We start from the raw sequence: 17,523 nt of genomic DNA on the forward strand, positions 1-17,523 counted from the left end.
GTAATATCATAATATATTATCATAATATGCCAAAGAACTGTCCTGTGGTTTTTACGCGACAACCCTCCATGGGTTTTTATCTTCCATATATTCCTTAATACTGTAATAGGCTCTCTGGACAAGTACATTTTTTTATATAAGTTTTAAATTTAGAACTACTAAACTGTTTAATATTATGAGGAATTCTGTTGTAAAAGCGTATACCTTGGCCCATGGCTCTCTCTTTCATACAACTATTTTTGTGTTATACCAACAAAGCAATAAAAAAACCATTACTAATATTAAAATATAACCAACTTGCAACTGAAAAAACAAACAACAATGACATCGCGATTTGAGGAGAACTAATAGGGCCGGCCTAAACTATTTTATTTTTCAAATCTCGCCGTGTACAAGACAAGCGATAACATCTACAGTGGAAACCACAGACATACATTATGTCTGTGTACATAACAATACAATTTTGATTATTTTAATGTTAGGTAGGCAATATCGGTCTTTTTGAAATAAAACAAAAAGTAGTGTTTCATCAAAATGTAATAAATAAATATTCTCTAACAAAGTAAGGCTATAGGATGAATGCAGTCGCGGCACATAACGAAGCTATAAGACGCCATCACCTTCGCATTTTCCTGAAAGAAAATAAACTTTTTAGTGAAAATATTTCGCAATAAAGTTTATATTATAGTTAAACTATGTTCTATATTTTAATGGCTCTCATATTTTTATCAGAGGAAAATAAGATTATGGTACATTTCAACTTAGCTTAAAAATTACAAATCAGTAAATTTTTTTCAATACTCCCAAAAGTTTTGATTATAAGAAACATAGGTAATATCAATTGCACAAATTAATTAAAGTATTTGCATGCCCAAAAGTTGGATATTTGTGCTGGAAAATTTAATATCACTACATAGTATAAAACAAAGTCGCTTTCTGTGTCCCCATGTCCCTATGTATGCTTAAATCTTTAAAACTACGCAACGGATTTTGATGCGGTTTTTTTAATAGATAGAGTGACTCAAGAGGAAGGTTTTAGTATATAATTTATTAAGTTTTAGACAAAGAGGACGAAGCCGCGGGCGGAAAGCTAGTGTATGTATAAAATCTGTAATTTTTTGTAGCCACTAATTATTTGCCAAACCATACTAATATTATAAATGCGAAAGTAAGTCTGTCTGTCTGTCTGATACTCAATCACGCCTTAACTACTGAACCAATTTGCATGAAATTTGGTATAGAGATATTTTGATACCCGAGAAAGGACATAGGATAGGTTTTATCCCGGAAATCCTACGGGAACAGGTTTTTCTTTGAAAACGCGGGCGAAGCCGCGGGCGGAAAGCTAGTAAGTAAATATTTTGAACACTTACCGATTCAACGGTTTCTCCTTATAAATAATTGGTTTCCTTGCCCGCCTCGTTCTCGCTTCCAACAATAAGTCGCTGCTGCTGTCGCTCACGGGATCGCTGTTGCTGTTGCCGTTGCCGCGGCTGTCGTTGCTGTTGTTGCTGTTGTTGCTGTTGTTGCGCTTGACCCGACGGGCCACGTGCGTACACGGGTCTGACGATTCGCTGCAATTTTTTTGTTGTAAGTGAGGGTAGTAGTAGTTTTTATATGTAATTAGTATAATTTATCTTATCAACAGCTGTAAGGTAGCTTTTATGAATAAAATAAAATAAAATATCAATAGATTGCATTTTCATCATACCAAAAGCAAGATTCGTTTCGTTACAAATAAATACATAGTTTAAAAAGTTTACCGCGCAAAAACTATATAATTTGTTTCTATTAATAATATAAAAAAACTACTCACGACACAATAACCCTAGCGTCTGTAGACCCGTTAGGACTGGGCGCGTCAAACGACGGGAACCGCTCCAGCCTTCGCAATCTCACATCCGGGGAATCCCCGCTACCATCCAACTCCCGGGACAGTTTCACCCTATCCCGGGACACAGACCGTCTCGCCCTTACAAGCGGGGACTGATTCCCCGAACCCCCGGAATCCCGTCTCTTGGAGAAATTCCTTAAAATTGGCGACTGTGTATCGGAATCTCGCGACTCTTGCCTCTTCGAGAAGTTCCCTAAAACTGGGGATTGTGTTTCGGAATTTTCTGAATCCTGTCTCTTAGTAAAACTCTGTTTGAAGTGGCTTGTGTTCTGGGAAGTGGAAGCTCGTGGGGAAAAACTTTGCGGTGTGGATATCATTTGTCGTTTCGCTGGTACCTCGTCGTCTTCGTCTAGGCGCATTTTGGCGACTAGCACTTTGAGTACGCGGCCGTTGTTGCTGGAAGGTAATTACTTTATTGAGTTTTTTTTTTTAATTCTTTTGAGTCAAAGTTGCCAGTTTTCTTAAATGTTCCGACTTATTATGACGTATTATGTTAACTTTATTGTAACATTATAAGTTATTGTTCTAAATAACGGTACAATTATGTTTACAAATCAAATTATAAATCAATCATTCATTGTTAGACTACAGGCCCATGTTGAAAAAGTAATGGGTCATTTGAACCACCAGGTGACCTATCTAGAACGATATAAAGCATAAAATAATAAGATTCAGCACTATGCCGTCACTTGTTAGCTGTTCAACTGAGTGCAGCCCCCCTAGACAAGTGGCTTTCTATTAGCGTAAAGTTCAATAGAATAGATTATGAATGTATGAGATTGACGTTTGATTACGAAGACGACGACGATTGATTACGTCAATCTCATACATTCATAATCTATTCTATTGAACTTTACGCTAATAGAAAGCCACTTGTCTAGGGGGGCAGATAAGAATTCGAAAGTACAGGTAGAAATTTTTTCGCCTTGTGTCCATGATTTTTGTACGGCGTTGCGGAATAATGGATTAAAAGCAGTATTGAAATAGTATGACACAGATGCCGTACAAAAATGGTGGTCCACAAAGTCGGAATTTATTTTTATTTTCCGACAATTGCCGGGGTAAATTTGGTCATTTGATTTTGTTCAGCATCTGTGTCATACTATTTCTATACTGCTTTTACGCAGAAGTCGCTGGCGGAAAGCTAGTTATACATATTTAAACAATTATCACATGCATATACAGTTATGACTAACCTGTAGCGCCTGCGCGGCGAGAAGTGTGGCGAGCGCGGGGTGGCGCTGGCGGGGTGCGGGGACGACGCGCGCTTGCGCCGCTCCGCCCCCAACACGCACTGTGCACACACATACATACATCATTCCATTCATTCATTCTGGGCCGTCGTTCGAATAAAAACAGAACGTCTGGTTGGACTAAAGCAAAGGGGGCGCAGGACTTAGAAAATTTTTGATGGAGTTGGTGTCATTATAACACCTATTTATTATTGTTTTATCGTAAAGATTAGATTCGATTTGCTTTAGGCGGACCGAACGTCTCTTTTAGAGAGATCAAGATAATTTTTTACCATCGCTGAAGCACGCGCCCTACACTTTTTTGGATCTGCGTTATCCGAATATATTAAGTTAATAAATAAAAAAATTAATTTTTTTATGGTGACGTGATAATATTATATTAAAGTGATCAGCACAATCAAAGTGTTTATTTTAATTATTCTAATTCCAGTGAATTTAAAAAAAAAGTAAGTAATTACATATCTTTTTCTAATACTTAGGTGTAATTATGGTATTTATTTTTCTAAGTTATTTAAAATTAACCTCACTTTTTGATTGTATTTTTCAATTTTTTCAATTTTATTATAATATGTATAGATAATATGTATAGATACACTAGCACGTGGGTGGAATTATGTATAAATTTTTTCTAATACTTGAATGTTATTGTGGTACATATTTATTTTTCTAATTCTAAAATATTTACAGTTATTCTCAGTTTATGATTGAATTTTTTAAAACACCAACACGTGGGCGTGATCATGTTATTTATTTTTCAAGTTATTTAAGCTTAACCTCTGTCTTAATATGTATATATTATGTACTATGTGCGTCATTAATTTCTGACTGTTTCGAGATTTGGTGCAAAATAAAACAGTGTGTAAATAAAATTAAACAATTGAATAAAAGTATAATTTCATAGATAACACGTTGAGAAGTTCCCTGTATAAATATATAATATACATATCTTGTATAAATACATACATAATATGCCTATAGATCTTTACTCAATTGTTTTATTTTATTGATTTTTTACAAATTTTATTTACACACTATTTTATTTTGCACCAAATTTCGAAACAGTCAGAAATTAATGACGCACATATTATATGTATATACGTTTTAATATAGAATATTTTTTATTTTACAAGGAATTTATTACCTCTATTGTTCGAACAAAAATAAGTTACCGACTTTAAGAACGTGCCGACAATGTAAGTACACTATTGTTTCTTAGAAAACATTTTAGGAGTATACGATAATAAATCTATGACTCACGTAAACACGTGTTTGCTTGATTGGTGTCAGGTGTTCAATTATAATTTTATGAATTCAAAATTTATAAGAATAAACCTCAAACTCTCTGTCCAAACAAAATCCGCCTAAGTCGAAATCCTTTATAAGCTGAAAACGGCAGTGGCCGGCGTAAATATTCAAATAGGTAGCGAGGAGCGAAGCGACGAGCATCTTAGGTTAACTTTTGAACTACCGCACGAGCCGAGCGAGCGAAGCGAGCGAGTTGCAGCAGCGGCCGGTGTAAATATTTAAATAGGTAGCGAGGAGCGAAGCGACGAGCATCTTAGGTTAACTTTTGAACTACCGCACGAGCCAAGCGAGCGAAGCGAGCGAGTCGCGGCAGTGGCCGGCGTCAATATTCAAATAGGTAGCGAGGAGCGAAGCGACGAGCATCTTAGGTTAACTTTTGAACTACCGCACGAGCCGAGCGAGCGAAGCGAGCGAGTTGCAGCAGCAGCCGGTGTAAATATGTAAATAGGTAGCGAGGAGCGAAGCGACGAGCATCTTAGGTTAACTTTTGAACTACCGCACGAGCCGAGCGAGCGAAGCGAGCGAGTTGCAGCAGCGGCCGGTGTAAATATTTAAGTAGGTAGCGACGAGCGTGTGACTAACGTATTTCTTTAATATTGTATATAGTAAATTATTTTTTGAAAAATAAGGACATAAAGAAGTTTCACTTCTTACGTGTGTACACGTACACGCACACATTTTTTTTTTTATTTCAAACTCTTATGTTTTATTTCGCTATAACTTATTACAATTTATGTGTTTTAGGGCCGATTTTTCAATCCCGAGATAAACAGTCTAATATCTACCCCTCGAATAGATTTATTCAATTATTTATCTAACTCATAACGGCTCGCCTATTTTTCAATCGTGATTTATTTGATGAACAACTATCTGACCAAATATTTCCATATTGGCAGCTCTGCTCTCGGAGTGGCGAAACAAACATATTAAATTAGTCAGGTTAGAGCGGGATAGAGTCAACTCTTGCAATTTGTCAACAACCGTCATTATGACTCACGTCTTGTATTGCTCTTGTCTTCTATGATTGTTGATTGTTGTTTTGATTCGAGTAAAGAGTTTGGTTAAATTTGTGTTTCAATTTATATATTTTACGATGGAAACGACATACTTAAAGGCAGCGTTCGGCAAATTTTCAATGGCATGGTCATCAGTACTATCAAAAACATCAATTTCAATATGATTTTAATTGATAATAATTATATAGAAAGAGGTTTAATTGTTAATAATTCTACGCTCTATGTTATGACATACGAAAATATCCCAAATTTGACGCATCAGTTGTCAACTCAAACGCCTAACCGTCGAATAGCGCGCTATCTGGCCGTTGGAGCGGCAAATAGATTTATTCCTCAAATAACGTAGTTATTCGATAGATACGTCCTATTCGTCTGTAGAAAAATTGAATATTTTGTTAACTGAAGAATAAAGTCTATCTAGCTGTTTATCTGGGCATTGAAAAATCGGCCCTTACTTACTTAAATTTATTCATGTAGAACTGGAAATATAATTTAGTGCTGATTTTTTTAATCCTTGGTTAAAACTTATTGACCAATAACCAAGCTTGGATAAAATTTATCCGTCCAATAAAGTATTACACGATAATATTAAAATGTCACGTAAACTGTCAAATACGGGCAATTAGAATACGTTTTTAAAATGGTAGTTTTATACATTATTCGACGAATAAGTTTTAACCAAAGATTGAAAAATCGGCCCATAATCAAATAAATTTTTTGTCAATTTCTTTAAATAATGCTATTAAAATTTTAAGAACAATAATGATTAGAATTTAAACGCAATCGTGTATTAATAAGAAATGTAACATCAATTTTATGTATTTATATTATACTAGCTTTCCGCTTTGTCTAAAACCTAATAAATTATATACTAAAACCTTGCTCGAGAACCACTCTATCTATTAAAAAAACTGCATCAAAATCCGTTGCGTATTTTTAAATATTTAAGCATACATAGAGACAGAGAAAGCGACTGTTTTATACTATGTAGTGATGTATAACTCACATTAACTTTATCATTGGGTTCATCCAGTAACCAGCTGGGTCCTTCCAGTGGGTTGTCCAGTCTACTTCTGAAATATAATCATAATCAACGTAATTATTTTACGTTGATAATTATTTATACATAATATACATATACGCTTTGAAGAAAAAAATCCATACTATAATATTATAAATGCGAAAGTAACTCTGTCTGTCTGTCTGTTACTCAATCACGCCTAAACTACTGAACCAATTTTCACGAAATTTGGTATGGAGATATTTTGATAACCGAGAAAGGACATAGGCTACCCGGGAAAATGACAAAATCCCCGAAATCCCACGGGAACGGGAATTATGCGGGCTTTTCTTTGACTGCGCGGGCGAAGCCGCGGGCGGAAACCTAGTACTTCTATAAGTAAAAAAAATAAATCATTTGAATACTGAGCGAGACTCGCTGCAAATATAATGAACTAGCAATGCCCTGCGGTTTCACCCGCATAGATAGCGATATCGTTACAGTGAAGTCTACTATAGGTCGGACTATAGGTTTAATTTTTTAATCACATGAAAATCACCTTTACCCCGTCCCGCACTACGGCCTTTTTTTTTTGTTTTAGTGGGGAAATCTTTCATAGATACCCACGGCCTCCGGGGGAGGGGCCGTGGGTTATGTCGGATTCCTACCGACCAAAACCCCACTGTGTTCCGTCAAGACGCATATTGGTAGAATTCCTCCGTGACCCCCGCACTACGGCCTGCTCGAACAGCATACCTACTATTTTCTGTAGATTGACACTTTTAAAAATTCGTTATATCTATTGAATGGAATATCCAATTCTTTTCATTTAAAAAGTATTTTGCTGGTATTGAAACAGTCTATAATAAAACATCATTTAATGGGATAAGGATTAATAATGTGTATTGATAACATGGTTTGATTACTGTCGGCACTTCTATTTACTTTGAAAACGTAAAAAAGTTGTTGTAGTAACATAACTACTGAAGATGGACATATGGTATCGCGGACTTTCTTGTAGATATTGATCCATTCTATAATACCGTAGAACATTTTTTTGTTCTATCTTCAATAGATTCCGCAGCGCACGCGATGACAGAAGTTTTATTGAGGATTTTTTTACACCTTGGGTTACATTATTGCATTTTTGGTAAGGATCTCTAATTTTTTTGAAAATGCAATATAGCCTATGTTGCTCAGTAAAGATGCAGCTTTCTAATGGTGAAAGAATTTTTGAAATCGGTCCATTAGTTTATGCGTGAAAACCATACATACATACATACATACATACATACTTACAAACTTTTCCTCTTTATAATATTAGTATAGATAAATCGCTAAATTCGATATTATATGATGAAAAATTCGATTAGCTAATCGAAAATTTCTAAAATTCGTAATTAAAAATGATGAGTAGGTACATACCTATGTGGTGTGATTTCATTCTCATCTGATTCTTCAGCAACAGCATGCAATCTTCGTCTGAAATCAATATCTTAATATATATAAATCTCGTGTCACAATGTTTGTCCTCAATTGACTCCTAACCACTTAACCGATTATAATAAAATTCGCACACCATATGCAGTTCGATCCAACTTGAGAGATACGATAGTTTAAACATGTAGGTACCACGGGCGAAGCCGGGGCGGACCGCTAGTAAATATATAAAACAATAAAACAATTTCCTACTGCCCAATAAAAATGTATCCTGGCGGGACTAAAAAGTAGTTGAAGCATAATATGTATTATAATATTATTATAAATTTCAGTTTCAGAAACAAACAATAAAAAAACTGGTTCACTTGTTTGCTTCATATTCAAAGCAATATTGAATATTACAAGCAAAGTCGAAAAATAAGAATTGATTTAAAATAAACTTACGAGTCTTCAAATTCGCCTGAAATGTTTGGTTCCTCCTCAATTATTCTGTCATCGCTTTCTGAAAATAGGCAAATGTTCATGTTAGTTGTTAATAAATTAATAAATTAAATTTAAACGTACCTATTGTACTGTAAGTACCAATTGCACAAGAAAAATTTAGGTTATATTTTTAGTTTCTATTACTATGTACTAGTATTTTCTAGTGTTTGATTCACTACTAGTTATTCACTACTATATAACCGCGGTTTCACCCGCGGAGAAACGGAGAAACCGGCAAATCCGTCCGTTAACACAGGAACATATTTCAACTCTATCGCAAAAATAATTTCTATGTAATATTAAGATACAAAATGCTTTTTTTATATATTTACGTCTTATTTGTTCATGCTTCAATCTTCTTGTCATATTTCGTCTTATTGTTATACTTATGCATATTTAGCACAGTAAAAAAGACATTTAATTCATATAAATAATAAATAAATAAATATTATAGGACATTATTACAAAAATCAACCTAGTCCCACAGTAAGCTCAATTAAGGCTTGTGTTGTGGGTACTAGGCGACGATAAATATAATATTTAATAAATACATATAACTATAGATAATAACACCCAGACCCAAGAACAAATAATTGAGTTCATCACACAAATATTGGCCCTGACCGGGGATCGAACCCGGGACCGTCGGCTCAGTAGGCAGTTACTTTACCACTGCGCCAACCGCGTCGTCGAATATATTACACATATTTTAATACATTACCATTCAAACCCGTCCCGTCAATTTCGTCAGCACTATTATTAGCGATCTCCTCAGCCGCTCCATTATTTCTATTCAGTTCCTCTGCATCTATCCTCGTCAATGGTATATACACATCTGAAATATTAAATATTATTATGTTTATGACAAACAAAAATATATTTCTTATTAGACTTACCATTTTTATTCATTGAATTTACGTTCCATAAGCATATAACAATGTATGTGTCGCAGGCAAATTGTACAATTTCCTCTGTTTACAAACGGCGTCTGTCACTTTACAAACGCTAGGCATTTTGTTATATGTCGAGCATTCGTAATCAGAAATTTTTTGTTTGGATAAGGGGGTAGGTTAGGTCAGGTTCTTGTTTTTAAAACTACACAGAAATAGGACCCCGCGAAGCGAGGGCACCATCGGTTCGCAACCGTCTTCTTGTGGACGTTTGAAAAAAAATACACAGCACATTACAACGCGTCCGCGTTAAAATGTAGAATGCAGAAGCCCTTCTGGCTAACATTGAGAAACACCACACAAAAAAAAAGCATATTACAAAATGCCGCGCGTTTGTAAACGGCGAGATTATACAATTTGCCTGCGACATATGCATTATAATAATACAATTTATTTATTACCTGGTAACAAAGGCACGGGCATAGGCCTGAGACCATTTAGGTTTGAATTAGTTGTCCTACTTTCTGGCCCTAGAAATAAAATTATATCAACAATGTTACTGTTCTGTCTAATGATAATTTAAAATATTTAAAGGTTTAATTTTACATCACAATAATGTTGAACGATATAAGTTATTTTATGGATACAAAGCTTTCAATTTAACGTATTATGTATTTGCGATTACAATTATTTCTTTCAAAAAAATGGAACTGATTATGTATTTTTATAAAAAAAGACAAAATACTCACAATTGCTACTATTATTATTACTGGCAAACAAAGTCCTGCTCAACGACACCACTGGCTGTATGGACTTCCCGCCGAGCATCATCGGAGGTACCCTATGTACCTTTTCCGGGGAGGGCGTATTGCTAAGACAGCTCCAGCGAGGCATCACAGACTCCTGGTACTCTCTGTCTTGCATATAGCTCTTTGATAGTTCGGAGACCCGCGCCACCGCGTTCGATGCGTGCACGAGGTGCGATAGGGCCTCCTCAACAGCCGATTGTATGGCCGCGTCCAATTTACGAGCGTTTGTAGTTCCGTTGCTTCTAAGCATCTGGAAAAATGTGTACATTATTATTTTTTAAGTATAGTACAGTAGGCGCTTGCTAATCCGGCACCGGCAATTTTTCCTCTATGCCGGATTGTCGGAAATGCCGGATTATCGAATTAGTATAGGAAATAAGACTTCATATTTAAAATAAGTAAGTACAGTTCAGTTTAAAATACGTAAGTTGAATTTATTATAAAAAAAATACATAAATTAATTAAAATATTAATTAAATAAGTATTAAAATTACATATTAGGTTCATCATTAGTGACGTTTTCGTTCAGTAATCCGGCGTTCAGCTATGTAAAATGCCGGATTATAGAGCGGGCTCTCTGAGTCCCGAAGTGCCGGACTACTGAGCGTGCCGGATTGGCGAGCGCCGGATTATCGCGCGCCTACTGTATTTAGAAAAAAATTGGACATATGTATTTTGCAGTACTGTAACGACCGACCACTCAATCGCCTAACAATCAAATGTCTACTACTCATTCCATTTTAAGTACCTATGGGGCACCCCATACATTTAAATATTAAAAAAAAGACGGGTTGAGGTAAACTTGCGTCACCAGATATCCCGACGCGAGTTTAAGATTTTATACCCAACGCTGCTAAAGAAGTTTTCACTTCAAAAAAAATTGGTTGTCTGTAAAGTCGGTTTACTGACGATAGTTGAACGTGACAACGTCCGATTGTGCTTCTTTGTCGCTCGTTCCGCACTTTCGCTTGCACTTCAAGCCTATGGAACGCCTCAGAGCGAGGTAACGCCGCATGAGTCATGTTTTTTCGTGCGTGCAGCCGGGTCTATCGAATTATAAGACGTTGTCACATCAAAAAAATTATGAGATTTTAATGCAAAGTGCAAAATATATGAAATGTGACGAATGTTTATGAATTGTTTTTTTTTAAACTAACAACAAATTAGATTGTCTTCAACCGAAGAATTAGTAGGAAACTTTATGGTTAATCTTTTCACTTCTTTGTCCAAACTGGATAATAGACCAGAATTAAAATGTATTAGCTGCTAAAAATAAATATGTTGTTATTGTTGATCTTGTCTGTCCTGTTGTTGATTTTCTACACTTACACATTCCTTGCAATTTCATAATCAACATATTTTATAAGAAGATATTTTTTTATTGTGGAAGATGCATTTCCTAATTAGAGTAGATTTAATAAATACTTCATATCAGGCGATAAAATTGCGAAGTAACATGAGATGATATCTCATTAAGGCTTGTAATTTCAAAGTTTAAAGGCTCTGATTAGCAGCATCATAATATATTGTACAGTACATAGTAAATAGTTACTTAATTGATTTTTTTAAGAGGCGCCTGTGAAATTTTAAATACTATTGAGCTCATGTCTGAAGTTAGTGAGAGAAAATAGCAAATGCTTCGGAAATGGCGTAGGCTTCTACAAAGTTCTACTGAAAAATACTTACACTAAGCTTTAGCCTTAACTCACTAGCCTCTTTCATCAGTTTTATCTTTTCATTTTCCCTTTTAGCTGCAATCACCTTCCAATGCTGAAGTTTTTGAACTAATTCGTTATTTTTCTCTTGCAAATCTTTTAATTCACTTTCTGAATTCGACATCTTGAAAACACTTAAGGCACTTAATCTAGAAACGTTTATTCATACACAGTTACAAGTTTAAACAATAATAATTATTTATAGTGCATTAAACAAGACGCTTTTCAACGATTTCAATACAATTTTCTAACATAACATTTTCAAATACACAGATGACATTTTAATCATTTCACAATGACACTGACAGATACCAGGCATGGAAGCATGCATGGAAGAATGGAAAAGAATAGGAGAAAAGGAGAAAGGCTTAATGCCATTCAAGTGGCAACAAAAAGGACATTTTTATGCTGTGTTTTTATGCGAAAGTGTAAAGCTGCATTCTAAAACAACGTATTATAATTACAAAATACCTACTTTACAAATAATTGTTTACTTACCCCGTTTTCCAATTACAGAGCATAATGCGACTCAGTGCCGCACAATGCCGAATTATGCTGATGCTTAATTGGAACGTGAAACGCACCAGCAGGTTGCGCTCTGTGGTATATGCTATTAGCAATAACCTCATTTATGTGTAAATAAAGTGGTATACATAATAATTGGTTGAAAAATATTTACGGTTATTTTAAGTAATTTGGATTTTGATTTTTTCATTAACATTTTTTTCAATGTTTGTACCTTCATCCATACTTATATTTATTTTTTTAACACAATTTGAATTAACTTTGATTATTTCGAAAAAACTACAATGAAACGAAAGGTTTAAAATTTTTTCCAACAATTAATAATTACTAACGATAAATCGATTGCACGCATCAATTCACGCCACAATTCACGCGCATTACTTTTTCTAGTGCTCGATTGTGCGAAGCGTTGCTGTAGTTGGAACATTCAACGATAAGCATTATGCCGCATAATGCGCTCTAGTGCTGTAATTGGAAAACGGGGTTAGATATTGGAATATCAAAGATGAAATATTTATTGTAATAGCTGCGGCAGATTGGGTTCAAGTTATATTTTTAACTTCACAGCGATTGAGTAGGTATGTTTATTTCAAGTTCTCAATGCATTTCAATCTAAAATAATGCTAATAATTGTATTCTTTAAATGTTTGTTCGGTTTTAATCGGTATTAAGAATTCGATTCGTAATAAAACAACACTCACAACTATGTGACACGAGTATGACCAATGGATGGCAACAAGGCCAATGTGTCAAAAGTCAAACAAGTACAACCAGACACCTGTCAAGAAAGCGTGTGGTAAATACAACGCGGAGTGAGGTTATACCACAATAATTTTATATTATAAATAGAAAATGTCGTTTCGTGGTCGTGGCGGTGGCGGCGGCGGAAGAGGATTTGGAGGCCGTGGTGGTGGTGGGCGAGGAGGTGGCGGATTTCGCGGCCGCGGCGGCGGTGGCGGAGGCGGCTTCAGACACCAAGACGCGGGACCACCTGAATCAGTCATACCTCTAGGCCACTACGGCTGGACCGTGCAAGACGATCTCGTTTGTAAAGTCGACATTGAAGACGTGCCTTACTTTAATGCGCCTATATTCTTAGAAAACAAGGAACAGATAGGCAAAATCGACGAGATATTCGGCAATTTACGCGACTACTACGTGTCTGTGAAACTCGGAGAGAACATCAAAGCGAAGAGTTTCAAGGAGGGACAGCAGTTCTTTATAGATCCGGCGAAATTGTTGCCACTCAAGAGGTTCTTGCCACAGCCTCCTGGTGCAAAGCGTGGTGGTGGCGGTAGGGGCGGTAGAGGCGGTCGTGGAGGCGGCGGCGGCGGGTTCGGCCGTGGGGGTCGTGGCGGCGGTTTCAATCGCGGCGGCGGCGGCGGCTTCGGCAGAGGGGGTGGTGGCGGCGGCTTCGGCAGAGGGGGTGGTGGAGGAGGCTTCAATAGAGGAGGCGGTGGTTTTAACCGAGGTGGACGAGGTCGGGGAGGTTTCGGAGGCGGCCGTGGCGGAAGATAGTGATATACCTAGTTAAGTTTATTGACATTCTCAATGGTATGGGTAAAGCCCTTGCTATATGAGGTTTTGATAACTACAGTGAATGTTTGGTTTATGTATAAGTTGTAGAGTTAACTTTTGTATGTAAATACAATACATATAAGTTTTTTGAAAATTGTATAACTTGAATAGCATAGGGCTATATGTTATATCTTTATTTTAATAATTATATAAGACCACTTGGGTGTTTTATTATTAAATTTTGTAATAATTGCATTACTACCAAATTATTTTTGAACTATGATATTATTATTAACTAGATTTCCGCCCGCGGCTTCGCCCGCGCTTGCAAAGGAAAACCCGCATAGTAACCGTTCCCGTGGGATTTCCGGGATAAAAACTATCCTATGTGTTAATCCAAGTTACCCTCTATATGTGTGCTAAATTTCATTGTTATCGGTTCTGTAGTTTTTACGTGAAAGAGTAACAAACACCCATATATCCATACATCCATACATCCTTACAAACTTTCGCCTTTATAATATATATATACAGGGTGTCCCACTATTGGTATACTAAGCGCGAAGGGACTTGTAGTTTTACATACACTGATCACGTAAAAAATACTTAAACAACAAAATTACGTCAAATTTTTTTGCTAAATTTTTCCTGAAAATCCATGTTTTCTTCTCTCGCTTCGCGAAGCCGGCATATACCGCTTCTCTATTGTGAGCATTTTGTCTATGAAAACATAATCTTAAACGATAGCTCACATGCTGGTGGCAAAGTTGGGCGGGTTGCTTGTTATGAGTGTACACATAAGAGTTTTAAGAATTCATCTATTTGAAAAAAAATGCGTCTGGAATTTTATAAGTATTTTTTACGTACTCAGCGTATGCAAAACTATAACCTCCTTTGAGCTTAGTATACCAACAGTGGGACACCCTGTATATATATATTATATTGGATATCAAGGAGGCAATTTACATGAAAATTGAGATTAGAAATTGGTTTTAAATAATCCTTATATTTAAACAAAATTATAATTATTGCACAACATAAATAATAACTTATATAAAATAATAATTAAATTAAATATTTACTGAACCCTCACACTTATGCTCTCCACTAAAAAAAATTAACTTATTTGATTATGAAATTGCCTATTTACTGCTATTATTAAATGAAGTATAGAAAGCAAGATATGTTTCAATTAGAAGGATTTATCAATAAATAATTAATAATAGTACAATGTGGTTAAACTATTTACTTCACTTTAAAACTATTATGTATTGTTTTAAAAACAAACAGTAATATTATAAGCAAGTTACATTTGAGATGGCATCTATATCAACAACTGGCTTACGATAGAAAAATGTAGCCGATAAAAACCAAGTTACATCCACCAAATAAAAGAATGCTTATTTCCTCTAAAACTGTATTTAATTATTCTAAATTCTCCAAATCCCCTTTACCAGAGCTTGGCACATAATTACTAGTCAGCGCTTTCTCTCTATGATTAAATATATAAAAGGATGGTATGTTCTTCTGTGTCTCCCATGTAGTGTTGTTCATTTCAGCCGCAGCTTGGATTTCTCTGAGGTTGCCAGCTACATGCAAAACTCCCCACATTACTGCAAATAGACTACCAACTGCTTGGATGACAATCTGAAACCATAAAATATTTATTTCACAGACAAATATATTTCAATATCTTTATAGATTTCAAACTATGCAGAACTGTTGTGTAGATTTTGTAATTTGAAATTTAACCAATCTTTTGTAGTTTATGCTACAAATACTAACAAATTTGTCACATAGACTTTTTTATGACTCTTGAATACTCAAAAGAGGGGCAAATAGTTAACTAAAATCACAACAAATGTTTGGTCTAGGCTAACAGAGCACAGACAGTATCTTAATATGAATATGTTTACCGCCAGCACGATTTCCTTACTGTATAATATGATTGACAATATGATCATTTTCAAAGCCAGTAGACAGTTCATGCATGTTCATTTTTTCTGACTCAATCCCTCTGGACCTTCTATGACAAAACATAAGTTTTGGCAAAACTGTGGTTATACATAGCAGACACTTACATCTAAAGGTAGCGTTGTAAACTCTTGCGAGGTTATTCGTAGATACGATCGATCTGAAACAATTGTATAATTTTTTTGACTCAAAATGCAAAATAAACATGTATTTACTTTTGCAAAGATGCTATTGAATAACTTACGCTGAGCTGCAGAAAATGCTGAGTGGAACAAGGATATAAATCCAACAGTGAGGATAATTTTATGGAATGACATCTTGCAATCTGATTATTGCAATTCTTAAACTATGTTTACTTTGGTAATCGACTCTTATATTATTTTAATTCAGTAAATCAGAAATATTAGATCTCATTCATTTTTTACGAATCCTACGGTGATTATTATGACATTGACAATTGAGTTGAATAATTGACAGGCGACAGCTTGGCCATTTACGTTTCAATCTACGAGCGCAAAAACGAGAAAATTTTGACCACCGCTGTTTTTTTTTTTAAGACAGATAATTTGACCACCCTTGACCAACTATCAACTTTTTCTAATGGTAAAAATCCCAAAAAAATCAACAATTTTTACCTAGGCCCTAGGCGTATTTTTTTTTGTATGGAGAAAAATCTTAATTATTTTACCGACCGGTCGGGTATCTATACTAATATTATAAAGAGGAAAAGTTTGTAAGTATGTATGTATGTATGTATGTATGTATGGTTTTCACGCAAAAACTACTGGACCGATTTCAAAAATTCTTTCACCATTAGAAAGCTGCATCTTTACTGAGCAACATAGGCTATATTGCATTTTCAAAAAAATTAGAGATCCTTACCAAAAATGCAATAATGTAACCCAAGGTGTAAAAAAATCCTCAATAAAAAATCTGTCATCGCGTGCGCTGCGGAATCTATTGAAGATAGAACAAAAAAATGTTCTACGGTATTATAGAATGGATCAATATCTACAAGAAAGTCCGCGATACCATATGTCCATCTTCAGTAGTTTTGTTACTACAACAACTTTTTTACGTTTTCAAAGTAAATAGAAGTGCCGACAGTAATCAAACCATGTTATCGATACACATATATTAATCCTTATCCCATTAAATGATGTTTTATTATAGACTGTTTCAATACCAGCAAAATACTTTTTAAATGAAAAGAATTGGATATTCCATTCAAAAGATATAACGAATTTTTAAAAGTGTCAATCTACAGAAAATAGTAGGTATACTGTTCGAGCAAGCCGTAGTGCGGGGGTCATGGAGGAATTCTACCAATATGCGTCTTGACGGAACACAGTGGGGTAAGGGGTTTTGGTCGGTAGGAATCCGACATAACCCACGGCCCCTCCCCCGGAGGCCGTGGGTATCTATGAAAGATTTCCCCACAAAAACAAAAAAAAAGGCCGTAGTGCGGGACGGGGTAAAGGTGATTATCATGTGATTAAAAATTAAACCTATAGTCCGACCTATAGTAGACTTTTCACTGTAACGATATCGCTATCTATGCGGATGAAACCGCAGGGCATTGCTAGTTTAATATACAGCACATCAGTAGACTGAGATTTAGTATATTATGTACTGGTACTGTGACTGGTACATATGGTTATTTTTATGTATCCTGGGCCAAACCGGATCAAGCAGCTTAAT

At 35.5% G+C, this 17,523-nt stretch overlaps 3 protein-coding genes across 3 annotated transcripts; 1 reads left to right on the forward strand and 2 right to left on the reverse strand.

The window, feature by feature from the left end:
* Window positions 1-519: 519 nt before the first annotated feature.
* Window positions 520-12,094, reverse strand: LOC149490880 (uncharacterized). Its single transcript, XM_089709950.1, has 11 exons — window positions 11,777-12,094; window positions 10,031-10,340; window positions 9,743-9,811; window positions 9,113-9,226; window positions 8,353-8,410; window positions 7,894-7,950; window positions 6,475-6,541; window positions 3,091-3,206; window positions 1,817-2,290; window positions 1,374-1,574; window positions 520-632 (listed from the first exon to the last, which is right to left on the reverse strand). Exons 1-11 carry the CDS (start codon window positions 11,927-11,929, stop codon window positions 617-619), a joined length of 1,635 nt encoding a protein of 544 aa, XP_089566076.1. The 5' UTR covers window positions 11,930-12,094; the 3' UTR covers window positions 520-616.
* Window positions 12,095-13,082: 988 nt separating this feature from the next.
* Window positions 13,083-14,066, forward strand: Gar1 (Gar1 ribonucleoprotein). The gene has a single exon (XM_089711324.1). It carries the CDS (start codon window positions 13,183-13,185, stop codon window positions 13,846-13,848), a length of 666 nt encoding a protein of 221 aa, XP_089567450.1. The 5' UTR covers window positions 13,083-13,182; the 3' UTR covers window positions 13,849-14,066.
* A 768-nt stretch (window positions 14,067-14,834) lies between these two features.
* EMC5 (ER membrane protein complex subunit 5) lies at window positions 14,835-16,268 on the reverse strand. Its single transcript, XM_089711332.1, has 3 exons — window positions 16,067-16,268; window positions 15,930-15,982; window positions 14,835-15,495 (listed from the first exon to the last, which is right to left on the reverse strand). Exons 1-3 carry the CDS (start codon window positions 16,137-16,139, stop codon window positions 15,274-15,276), a joined length of 348 nt encoding a protein of 115 aa, XP_089567458.1. The 5' UTR covers window positions 16,140-16,268; the 3' UTR covers window positions 14,835-15,273.
* Between the last annotated feature and the right edge of the window lie 1,255 nt (window positions 16,269-17,523).

This window comes from Colias philodice, chromosome 2 (assembly GCF_061535455.1).
Source record: "Colias philodice isolate Cphi_HAF_F1 chromosome 2, ilColPhil1 Martin Lab GWU primary, whole genome shotgun sequence".
Lineage (NCBI taxonomy): Eukaryota > Metazoa > Arthropoda > Insecta > Lepidoptera > Pieridae > Colias > Colias philodice.